Raw genomic sequence first — 12,486 nt, 5'->3', positions numbered from 1 at the left:
CGTCATTTAATATTCCCAGCTTACCCCAGACTTGACTATTCCAACTCTCTCCTGGCCAGCCATCCACGTTCGACCTTCCGTGAACTTCAGCTCATCCAAAACTGTGCTGCTCCGTATCCTAACTCGCACCAAGTCCTGTTCACCCATCACCCACCCTGCGCTCACTGACCGACGGTGGCTCCCGGTTAAGCAACTCCGGGATTTTAAAATTCTCATCCTGGTTTTCAAATCTCTCCATGGCTTCGCCCCTCCCTCGCGGTGCCAGCCGTGGCTCAGTGGGCAGTACCCTCGCCTTGGAGTCAGACGATCGTGGATTCAAGTCCCACTCCAGAAAGTTCAGCACATAAATCTAGGCTGACACTCCAGTGCAGTGCTGGTGGCGAGAGCATTAAACATAGGGAGAGAGATCCAAGAACTGTATTATAGAAACATCGACTAGGTCCTGGAGTTCAGCCTCTGTACGTGCACAGACCCAGGCGTCGTCCGCGTGCTGTAGCTCGACGACAGAGGTTGGGGTGGTCTTGGACCTGGCCTGGAGACGGCGCAGGTTGAACAGGTTCCCACTGGTTCTGTAGTTTAGTTACCGAGGCGTACGAAAGCATGGGCCTTACGTCAGTCAGACAAAGGTCCTCCACCAGCCTGTCCTCACCGTTCAGCACTGCCCCCCAGTCATCAAGATCCACGCCGTGGGCCCTGGACAACGTGGACCATTTCCCAAACCTCGGGAGCCTCCTATCAACAAGGGCCGGCATTGACCACCAGATCAAACACGGCCCCCAGTGCGCCAGTGCAGCCTTCGGCCGCCTGAGGAAAAGAGTGTTCGAAGACCAGGTCCTCAAACCTACCACCAGGCTCATGGTCTACAGGGCTGTAGTAATACCCGCCCTCCTGTATGGCTCAGAGACAGGGGCCATGTACAGTAGACTCAAGTCGCTGGAGAAATACCACCAACGATGTCTCCGCAAGATCCTACACATCCCCTGGGAGGACAGACGCACCAACGTTAGCGTCCTGGACCAGGCCAACATCCCCAGCATCGAAGCACTGACCACACTCGACCAGCTCCGCTGGGCAGGCCACATTGTCCGCATGCCCCAGACACGAGACTCCCAAAGCAAGCGCTCTACTTGGAACTCGTCCACGGCAAACGAGCTAAAGGTGGGCAGAGGAAACGTTACAAGGGACACGCTCAAAACCTCCCTGATAAAGTGCAACATCCCCACCGACACCTGGGAGTCCCTGGCCAAAGACCGCCCTCAGTGGAGGAAGTGTATCCGGGAGGGTGCTGAGCACCTCGAGTCTCGTCGCCGAGAGCGCGCAGAGACCAAGTGCAGACAGCGGAAGGAGCGTGCGGCAAACCAGTCCCACCCTCCCCTTCCCTCAACCACTGTCTGTCCCACTGTGACAGGGACTGTGGCTCTCGTATTGGACTGTTCCGCCACCGAAGGACTCACTTCAGGAGCGCTTTGCCTCAACGATTTCGTGCATGTCTGGGAGGATTAATGAGAGCCTTGTTTTTAAAGTCCTTTTCATCAACAGCTGCACGGGGGACTCATCAAAGAGGTTCAGAATTGTGAGGTCAGGAAGTCTTGTTCGAGAGAAGTACAACAACAACAACAAAAACTTGCATTTAAATAGCACCTTGAACATCATCAATCCGTGTCCTCTGGTTACCGACCCTCCTGTCACAGGAAACCGTTTCTCCTTATTTACTCCATCAAACCCTTCATAACTCTGAACACCTCGATCAAACCTCCCCTTAACCTTCTCTGCTCTAAGGAGAACAATCCCAGCTTCTCCAGTCTCCCCATGTAACTGAGGTCCCACATCCCTGGTACCATTCTGGTCAATCTCCCCTTAACCTTCTCTGCTCTAAGGAGAACAATCCCAGCTTCTCCAGTCTCCCCATGTAACTGAAGTCCCACATCCCTGGTACCATTCTGGTCAATCTCCCCTTAACCTTCTCTGCTCTAAGGAGAACAACCCCAGCTTCTCCAGTCTCTCCATGTAACTGAAGTCCCACATCCCTGGTACCATTCTGGTCAATCTCCCCTTAACCTTCTCTGCTCGAAGGAGAACAATCCCAGCTTCTCCAGTCTCCCCATGTAACTGAAGTCCCTCATCCCCGGTACCATTCTGGTCAATCTCCCCTTAACCTTCTCTGCTCTAAGGAGAACAACCCCAGCTTCTCCAGTCTCTCCATGTAACTGAAGTCCCACATCCCGGGTACCATTCTGGTCAATCTCCCCTTAACCTTCTCTGCTCTAAGGAGAACAATCCCAGCTTCTCCAGTCTCCCCATGTAACTGAAGTCCCACATCCCGGGTACCATTCTGGTCAATCTCCTGTTCACCCTCTCTAAGGCCTTCACACCCTCCCTAACATGTGGTGCCTACAATTTGAAACAATACTCTAACTGAGACCCGACCAGCCTTGTTTAGCCTCCGAAGGGCAGTAATCTGTTCATCTTTTGACTGGCTTACCATGTTGATGGTTGGTCTCTCTTCTGCTGCGATGGACAAGACACCCGATCCGATACACTGCAAGTGTAAGAGACACAGTGAGAGAATACAACACACATGCACTGGTGGTAAGGGTTACAAATCTACAAGTGACTTGCAGCAACTCCCCAGACATCTTCGATAGAACCTCCACAACCGAGCGGGTGATGGGCAGAAAACGCAAAGGGAACATCACCACCAAGTCACACACCGCCCTGACTTGGTCATATATCGGCCGTTCGTTCATCGTCATCGGGTCAAAATGCTGTAACTCCCCGAACTAACAGCACTGTGGGAGTACCTTCACCACACGGACTGCAGCGGTTCAAGAAGGCAGCTCACCAACACCTGCTCAAGGGGCAGGGAGGGAATGGGCAATAAATGCCGGCCTTGCCAGCAATGCCCAAATCCCGTGAGTGAATGAATTAAATAAAAGCCACTCAGGGCTGAGTTTGACCAATGACTTCACATCTAACCCAACTGGCAGATCCCCCCCTCGCTCATGGTCCCACCCCTTAACTCCTCAGCCAGCCAATGATATTCCTGGCCTTGCCCCCTGCTCTGATCTCACGTGGAATGCCCTCCATCGTATCTCCTGCTCAAAGTGTCTCCAACAAGCACGGGTAATTCCTTCTCCCCCAACCAACCTTGTCAGCCATGGCTCAGTGGGCAGCACTCTCGCCTCAGAGTCAGAAGGTCGTGGATTCAAGTCCCACTCCAGGGTTTGGAGCACAAATTCTAGCCCGACATTCCCCTGGTTTCCAGTACTGAGGGAACGCTGCACTGTCGGAGGGGCAGTACTGAGGGAACGCTGCACTATCGGAGGGGCAGTACTGAGGGAGCGCTGCACTGTCGGAGGGGCCAGTACTGAGGGAGCGCCGCACTGTCGGAGAGGCAGTACTGAGGGAGCGCTGCACTGTCGGAGGGGCAGTACTGAGGGAGTGTTGCACTGTCGGAGAGGCAGTACTGAGGGAGCCCTGCACTGTTGGAGGGGCAGTACTGAGGGAGTGCTGCACTGTCGGAGGGGCAGTACTGAGGGAGCCCTGCACTGTTGGAGGGGCAGTACTGAGGGAGCCCTGCACTATCGGAGGGGCCGTACTGAGGGAGTGCTGCACTGTCGGAGGGTCAGTACTGAGGGAGCACTGCACTGTCGGAGGGGCAGTACTGAGGGAGCACTACACTGTCGGAGATGCTGTGTTTCAGATAAGACGTTAAACCGAGGCCTTTGTCGGCCATTCCTGGTGGACATAAAAGATCCCACGAACACTATTGGAAGAACAGGGGGGGGGCGGGGAGTTCTCTCCGGTGTCCTGTGGCCAATATTTATCCCTCAACTAACATCACCAAAAAACAGAATATCTGGTTATTATCACATTGCTGTGTGTCGGAGCTTGTTATGCATAAATTTGCTGCTGCATTTCCTACATTACAACAGTGACTACACTTCAAAAAGTACTTCATTGGCTGTAAAGTACTTTGGGACGTGCGGTGGTGCAAGGCATTGTCGAAATGGGAGTTCTATCTTTCTCTACTATTGCATTTAGCTCTTCACATTCCTTTGTCCACTTCCCAACCTTCGGGTCCTGTATCATTGAGTTGGGGTCTTCACCAGCGGTTTTATTACAAAGTGTTAACGGCACAGAAAGAGTCCGTTCAGCCCAACAGATCCGTGCCGGTGTTTATGTTCCACAGGGGCCTCCTCACACCCCTCTCCATCTCACCCCATCAACGTATCCTCTATTCCTTTCTCCCTCATGTCTTTACCCAGCTTCCCCTTAAGTGGCAATGCAGCCATTGCTGTTTACAATAATGAAGGCATCGAACACCTGGTAAGTTCCTGTGTTGAGAGCCATCTTGTGTGTGTTGTGAGGCTGTGAAGAATATACCACATTGGCGACGTAGGATCGCAATTCTGGATACCCTAGCTGAAATTTTTGTTGGTGGATGATTCAGCCAACCGACAGAGAGAATGTGAGAGCTTCTTTGTTTGTCAAACAGCTAAAAATCCAAGTTAAGTTTCAAGCACACTTGGCTGAACTGAAGAATCCAGATGGCTGTGCCGATGGCAATAAGAGAGAGCTCAGGTGCGTCTCAAACGCGGCCGAGAGACTTTCAGAGCCTATGTGGAGCGGCGAGAAATGTTTTTCACCGCAAATAGTATCATCGAAGTCCCCGATGATGAAAGCAGTAACCGGGTGGTTTTAGAAAGAAAACGAGCTATTTTCCTCACCGAAGCAGGCCCCGAGGTGTAGGAAACCCTGAAAAATGTGCTTGTTCCCGTCACGTACGGAGATTCTAAGCAAGTTAGAACAGTACTACAGTCCTGAGCCCCTTGGAAACTGCTGAAAGTTATCGTTTCGGAATACAAGATCAGCTAACTGATGAGAGTATCAGTGAGTACCATTCGGTGTCATTTCGGAAACTTTCAGGACCCAGCGCTGTGTGACCGCTTTGTTTGTGGGATGAGAAATGAAGCGATCAGGAGGACGTTGCAACACCGAACTTGACTTTTGATTTCGCTTGTCAGACAACTATGTCAATGGATATGGCCGAACAATTCTCCCGAGAATTTCGAGAGATTTCCAGTCGAGAGACAACCGAGTTGTATCGCCTGCAGGTTAAAATAAAAGGGCAGTTGGGGCCCCAAGGCCTCAGCAACTGGCCAAGGTAACAGAGCATTGAAGTCATGGTATCGGTGCCTGGGACAACACATTGCTCAAAGTTGTCCATATGTTGAAGGCAGAGTGTTTCTTCTGCAAGAAAACTGGGCACCTTGCAAAGGCTGAAGAGTACACCAACTTCCAAGGCTATAAATAAACATCCCCAGAGACGACATAGCATGGAAGAAAAGTAACAGGACGAGGAGATACACGTCATCGGGAGCACGAAGGTATCTAACAGCGATTCGGAAAGTATCATCACCCAAGTAGATATTGCAGGAACTTGGATACCCGTGGAATTCAACACTGGCACCTCCGTGAGCATAGCACTGGAATCGCTACAGCCTTGACAAATTGCGTGATTTCCCATTGGACAATTCCAAGATAGAGCTGCGAGGCTACTCAGAAGAGCAAATTCCCGTGGTACGTGGCATCACCGTATCGGTGAAATACAAGGATCAATTTCAGAGCTCGCCTTACCAAATAGAAATTGGTTGGGATCAGTGAAGCTGGCTTGGAATGAGATTTGTCACGCTGAAGCGAGATTTGCATCGAAGGATGCTGTCATCAAGGAGTATCCGAAGGTGTTCTGCGAAACAGGCAGTCCGCTCCAAGGCTTCAAGGCGAGTGTCAGGGTACAGAAGGACGCTAGAACAGTTCCTGTAAGCCACGTCCCGTACCATATGCACTCAAGGAGAGAGTTGACCAAGAACTCAAAAGATTCATTTAAATGGAGAAAAATTGCAAAACGCTGCAGTACAGAGGGACCTGGGGGTCCTTGTGCATGAAACACAAAAAGTTAGTATGCAGGTACAGCAAGTGATCAGAAAGGTAAATGGAATGTTGGCCTTTATTGCAAGGGGGGATAGAGTATAAAAGCAGAGAAGTCCTGCTACAACTGTACAGGGTATTGGTGAGGCCACACCTGGAGTACTGCGTGCAGTTTTGGTCTCCGTATTTAAGGAGGGATATACTTGCATTGGAGGCTGTTCAGAGAAGGTTCACCAGGTTGATTCCGGAGATGAGGGGGTTGAGTTATGAGGAAAGGCTGAGTAGATTGGGACTAAACTCATTGGAGTTCGGAAGAATGAGAGGTGATCTTATCGAAACATACAAGATAATAAGAGGGCTCGACAAGTTCGATGCAGAGAGGATATTTCCACTCATAGGGGAATCTAGACTGAGGGGGCATAGTCTCAGAATAAGGGGTCACCCATTTAAAACTGAGATGAGGAGGAATTTCTTCTCTCAGAGGGTTGTAAATCTGTGGAATTCTCTGCCTCAGAGAGCTGTGGAGGCTGGGTCATTGAATATATTTAAGACAGAAATGGACAGTTTCTTAAACGATAAGGAGATAAGAGGTTATGGGGAGTGGGCAGGGAAGTGGAGCTGAGTCCATGATCAGATCAGCCATGATCTTATTGAATGGCGGAGCAGGCTCGAGGGGTCAAATGGCCAACTCCTGCTCCTATTTCTTATGTTGTTATGTGACTAGACTGAGAACATTGGCCCAGAAATCCCTCTGGGGCTCTTCCCGCGGGCGATTGCCTCTTCGCTGGAGATTTTTTACGAATTTACCTGGTGGTCTAGGAGGTGCCCTGATTTCCGATGGGGAGACCTTCTTCTCCCGCGCTGCGAAGCGCGCTCCCGTGCAGAGGGTCTCAACGCAGAAGATGCAGTCACATGTGACCGCTCAGCCAATCAGGTAAGTATTTCACGGGTTCCCAGTCATAGCACTGAGATGCGCGTAACTGCGAGTGCTCAGTGCTATCAATGGGAACAAAACCAAACACACAAAATAATAAAAAAAACACACCACACATATTTAAAATTAATTGAAATTAAAGTTATTATGTCTTATAAAAATAAAATAGGTTCCCGATTTTTAAAAAAGTTTTTTTGATTATGGTTAAAAATAAACATACCGTAGTGAGGAGGGTTTTTAAGAATAAAATGTGCTTTTATAACTATTTAAAAATGTTTTTGTCTGTTTTTAAACACTTGCGCCTGTAAAAGTAGGCTATGTGCCTGCTTTTTCAGGCGCAAGATTTTTGAGGACATTTCTTGGGCAAGGTATCCGTAAATATCGGAAATCATGCCCTGCAAGTGTCCTCGCTCCCGATCTGTGGATGATCTGCCAAGCCAGAAACGTGACAGATGGGAAAAGCCGGTTTTCAGCACATGCGCATTGCGCGGTGAAAACTGACTTTTCCGATGCCTTCCCGGGTCTGTTGAAACTTCGTCTGGACCCGGGACATTGGAATTCCAGCACCATCATCTCTAAGATAGATCTGGGTAATTGGGCTACACCCATTCTTGTTGAACTTAGGTCAGATGGTAAGGTAAGGTTGTGAGTTGATTATAAAGTAACCATAAACCAGGTTCGAGAGGGTAATCTCCTCAATAGATTGCAAAATGTAGAAGATTTGTTTACAACGCTAACACGTGGTCAGACCTTCGCAAAGTTAGGTCTCACAAATGCCTACTTACAACTTGAACTCGATGAGGAGTCCAAGTCATGTTTGACTATAAATACTCATCTCGGCTTATATCAATTTAATAGGCTACCGTTTGGAGTGTCTTCCGCCCTGCCATATTCCAAGGGGTAACGAACCAGATTTTGCAAGGTATTGAAGGGGTAGTATCTTATTTAGATGACATACTAATTTCAGCACCAAATAGGCAAATTCATAACATATTGAATGAAGTCCTCAAACGGCTAGAGAAGCACAGAGTACGAGTGTCTGCTCATAAGTGTGAGTTATTTAAAAACTCAGTGGAGTACTTAGGGTACAGAGTAGACAAAGGTGGTTTACATCCGACCATGGAAATATTGGATGCAATTAGAAATGCACCCACTCCCAGGAATGTCACTGAACTTCGATCATTTGTGGGTCTTTTGAACTATTGTGGGATGTTTCGATCAAATTTGGCTACAGTATTATATCCACTGAATGAACGATTGAAAAAACAGGTCCATTGGAAATGGTCAGAAGAATGCGATACAGCATTCAAGGAGTGTAAAAGCAAATTGGTGGAGAGCACCATGTTAGTTCACTATGACATATCTCAGGAGATCAAGCTAGCATGTGATGCCTCTCCGTATGGAGTTGGGGCAGTAATCTCTCATGTATTAAGTAGTGGGGAGGAGAGACCAATTGCTTTTGCTTCACGCACTCTCAGTGCCAGTGAGAGTAATCATGCGCAAATTGAAAGGGAAGTTTTGGCATTAATTTTTGGAGTCAAGAAGTTCCACAAATACTTGTATGCTCGTAAGTTTACCATCGTTACAGACCATAAGCCCATGACAGCAATCCTCCATCCAAAGTCCCCAGTTCCAATCTTAGTTGCAGCCCGAATGCAGAGATGGGCTTTGATTTTGTCAGCATATACGTATGACATTGAGTATAGACGATCAGCTGATCACAGTAATGCTGATGCTATGTCTAGGTTGCCATCCGCATCACAGGTTACACCCGATAGGGAAGAAGTGTTTTATTTTTCATACATTGATGAACTGCCAGTCACAGCTGAAGAGATTGGTAGAGCAACCCAACGTGACCCAGTGATGTCAAAGGTGTATGAGTATATTGCAAATGGATGGCCAAACCAGGTAACAGACAAAGATACACATCCATTCTTCATTCGTAGGAGTGAATTATCAGTCGACAAAGATTGTATTATGGGGGGTGCAAGAGTGGTTATACCAAATAAATTAGGTCCAAATTATGAGGAGACCTCCATGACCAGCACCTGGGAATGAGCTTGACCAAGAGTTGTACACGCAGTTACTTATGGTGGCCAGATCTAGCTAAAGATAGAGAGTACATCGTCAATTGGTAAGCAAGAAAGCACCACCAGGACCATTACAGCCATGGAAATGGCTTCCCAGGATGTGGCAAAGGTTACATATCGATTTTGCTGAGCTAGAAGAATTGTTCATTGTGATTGATAGCCATTCGGAGTGAGTAGAGGTATTTCCAATGTGGAAAATAACAAGTAAAACACTAAGGGGGTTCGAAATTGATGGCCCTACCGCTGGCTGCCGCCGAGTTTTCTTGCCGGTTTCCCCGTTTTCTCGGCGCTCTCCCCTCCATGGGAGATTGGTGAGGCCCTCACGCTGGCGCGCAACGCCAAGAAATGTCCTCCCGCCTGAGATTCATCCGAGCGGCCTTCCGTTCCCGCAGGAGGAAAGGTCGCCACGTGGAAGCAGGTCTTAACTGGACGGTAGAAAAGGGAAGTGAGATTTTTTTTTTTTTTACTTCTTTTGCAACGATTTTGTGTTAAAGGGGCCCTCTGAAGGTTTTGTGATTTTTCTTTTGTTTTATTTTTTGAACATTTCTTTTTTTGAGCGTTTCCCCCCCGTCCCTGGGCCCCGACTCCAGCCTCGGTGTAACTTTCTCCAGGATCCTTCTGCAGGCCAGAATTCCACCTACCACCCAGAGTCGGCGTTGTCACGACTATTTTTGCCATCGGGCGCTTTTTCCCTCCATTTTTGACCAAACTTCCGCTCAAAGCACCGTCCGGATCTTAGCGGTCTTTTTGACGGGCGGAACTTGACCCAGAGACATCTTGAGAAGATTATTTTCTTCATGTGGCCTCCCAGAGGAGATTGTTTCTGATAATGGGCCACAATTTTGTTCAGAGGAATTTGCACAGTTCACGAGCAAAGATGGTGTGAAACATACCAAGGTTCCACTGCACCACCCTGCTTCAAATGGTGCAGCAGAGCTCACAGCACAACTTGTAAAACGTGCCCTCATCAAACAAATGTTGAATCCAAATCCACAGAAACGACAGTTGTCGTTGGACCACAAATTGGCTAATTTTCCAATAACGTATCATAATACTGCTCGTACAACTACCGGTAGAACACCAGCAGAGATGTTTCTCAAATGACAGCCACGAACCAGGTTGTTAAAGCCAAACTTGGCACAATCGGTGGAAGAGAAACAATTAAAACAGAAAGAGAATCATGATAGAGGGAGAGTAAAAGAGAGCAGTGTGAAATTAAATCAGAAGGTGAGAGTGAAGAAACATCACCATAAATGGTTAAAGTGGTTACCAGGAAGAGTGGTGAAGAGATGTGGTCCTCGCACATATTTGGTCAAGGTGTTTGATAATGGACAGGTTAGGTTTGTTCACATTGATCATATTTTACCTACAGACGTGGAAGGAGTTGGAAGTTGGAATGATTCGACTCATCAGATAGTTTTATTACAAGTCGAGTATCAGCAGGATATCTGACATCAGATGTACTAGAAACCAGTCCAGGAGAAAGTCAGAATTTGAGTCTGAGTCCGACTCAGGCAGACAAACAGTCTGAAGTTGTAGAGAGTTCAAATGTAGATCTAGGGCATCCCTTGGAGAAAAACTTTCCTCAGGATCAGCCGAGAATGAGTCTAGGTTCGACACCATGTTTGGAAGGTTCTGTTCGAGAGCGAAGGTGTCCTCTTCGAAACAGAATACCAGCGGTTAAGTCTGATTTGTAAATATGGCAAAATAAGTCCATATCTTTTGTTATGTATAACCATGCAAGTTATGTTGTTATAATTACTTCTTTATTAAGGAGGGAGACGTGTAATATAGTACCACCTAGTGGATTACTGCTCCATCAAGTGGACTACTGTGGCAATGCAGCCATTGCTGTTTACAATAATAAAGGCATCAGGTAACAAAGTTCCTGGGTTAAGAGCCATCTTGTAGAGTGTGTGTGTGTTGTGAGACTCCCACCCTATTTCTTCTCACCCGATCAGCATATCCTCTATTCCTTTCTCCCTCATGTGTTTATCAAGCTCCCTCTTAAATCCATCTTTGCTATTCACCTCAACCACTCCCTGTGGGAGCAAGTTCCCCATTCTCACCACTCTCTGGGCAAAGAAGTTTCTCCTGAATTCCCCTTTGGATTTATTGGTGACTATCACATATTCATGGCTCTTAATTCAGCTCTCACCCACAAATGAAACAACTTCTCTGTGTATACCCTTTCGAACCCTTTCACAATAAGATAATGAGGGGGCTCGACAAGGTGGATGCAGAGAGGATATTTCCACTCACAGGGAAAACTAAAACTAGGGGGCATAGTCTCAGAATAAGGGGCCGCCCATTTAAAACTGAGATGAGGAGGAATTTCTTCTCTCAGAGGGTTGTAAATCTGTGGAATTCTCTGCCCCAGAGAGCTGTGGAGGCTGGGTCATTGAATATATTTAAGGCGGAGATAGACAGATTTTTCAGCGATAAGGGAGTGAAGGGTTATGGGGAGCGGGCAGGGAAGTGGAGCTGAGTCCATGATCAGATCAGCCATGATCTTATTAAATGACGGAGCAGGCTCGAGGGGCCGAATGGCCGACTCCTGCTCCTATTTCTTGTGTTCTTATAATTTTAAAGACCTTTATCAGGTCACGTCTCAGCATTCTCTTTGATAGAGAAAGGAACCCTAGCTTGTTTAATTGTTCCCGGACGGTAGAACCTCTTAGTTCCAGTCTCATTCCAGTAAATCTTTTTTGCACTGACTCCGGTGCCTGTATAACCTTTGTATAATTATGGAGACCCAAACTGTTCACAGTTCTCCGAGTGTAATCTGGCGAACAGAACTGTTCACAGTTCTCCAAGTGTGGTCTAACCAAGGGCCTATATAAGTTTAACTGAGCTTCCCTGCTCTATCCCTCTGGGAATGAACCCCAGCGCTTGGTCTGCTGTTTTATGACCTTACTAACCCGTGTCACTACCGATAGTGATCTGTGTACCTGTATACCCCATTTAGACACTTATTTTCCGAGGAGCATGTGGCTCCCTTATCCCTCCTCACACTGATCTATATTGACGTTCACTGGCCAACTGCACATATCGGTTAAAACTGGTGCGTGAAACCTACCTGTAACACAATCCACCACAAAAGACCAAGGCTTATTTCTTCATCAAAATGCATAACGAGAGACGGCATGGTCACGATGATCAGGCCCAGTGCCAGCACGATGTGCACAACCTGGGGATCAGAAAGACAGTTGAATTGCACTGGCAGACAATTCAGAAAACATGGTCTCGAGATAACAAAGACATGGAGGCGGGCGGAACATTGGGATATTCGGAAAAACCCATGGGAATACAGCGCGGATAGGGAGGGGCGAGGCCACGGAGGTTTGAAAACAAGGCTGAGAATTTGAAAATTGAGGCATCAGAACATCAGAACATAAGAATTAGGAGCAGGAGTAGGCCATCGAGCCCCTCGAGCCTGCTCCGCCATTCAATAAGATCAGGCGTTGCTGGACCGGGAGCCAATGTCGGTCAGCGAGCACAGGTGAGCGGGACTCGGTGCGAGTTAGGTCA

General features: G+C 47.8%; 1 protein-coding gene across 1 annotated transcript in view; it reads right to left on the bottom strand.

Moving 5' to 3' along the window:
• Nucleotides 1–12,486, bottom strand: part of LOC139274028 (uncharacterized) — a 37,182-nt gene that overhangs the window by 9,616 nt on the left and 15,080 nt on the right. The window contains exons 8-9 of the mRNA XM_070891080.1: nucleotides 12,035–12,145; nucleotides 2,483–2,539 (exon numbers count right to left, since the gene is read on the bottom strand). Coding sequence (XP_070747181.1) covers nucleotides 2,483–2,539; nucleotides 12,035–12,145 — 168 coding nt within the window. The remainder of the gene's footprint in view (nucleotides 1–2,482; nucleotides 2,540–12,034; nucleotides 12,146–12,486) is intronic.

Source organism: Pristiophorus japonicus, chromosome 9 (genome assembly GCF_044704955.1).
Source record: "Pristiophorus japonicus isolate sPriJap1 chromosome 9, sPriJap1.hap1, whole genome shotgun sequence".
NCBI lineage: Eukaryota > Metazoa > Chordata > Chondrichthyes > Pristiophoridae > Pristiophorus > Pristiophorus japonicus.
This window is presented reverse-complemented; position numbering and strand designations above follow the sequence as displayed.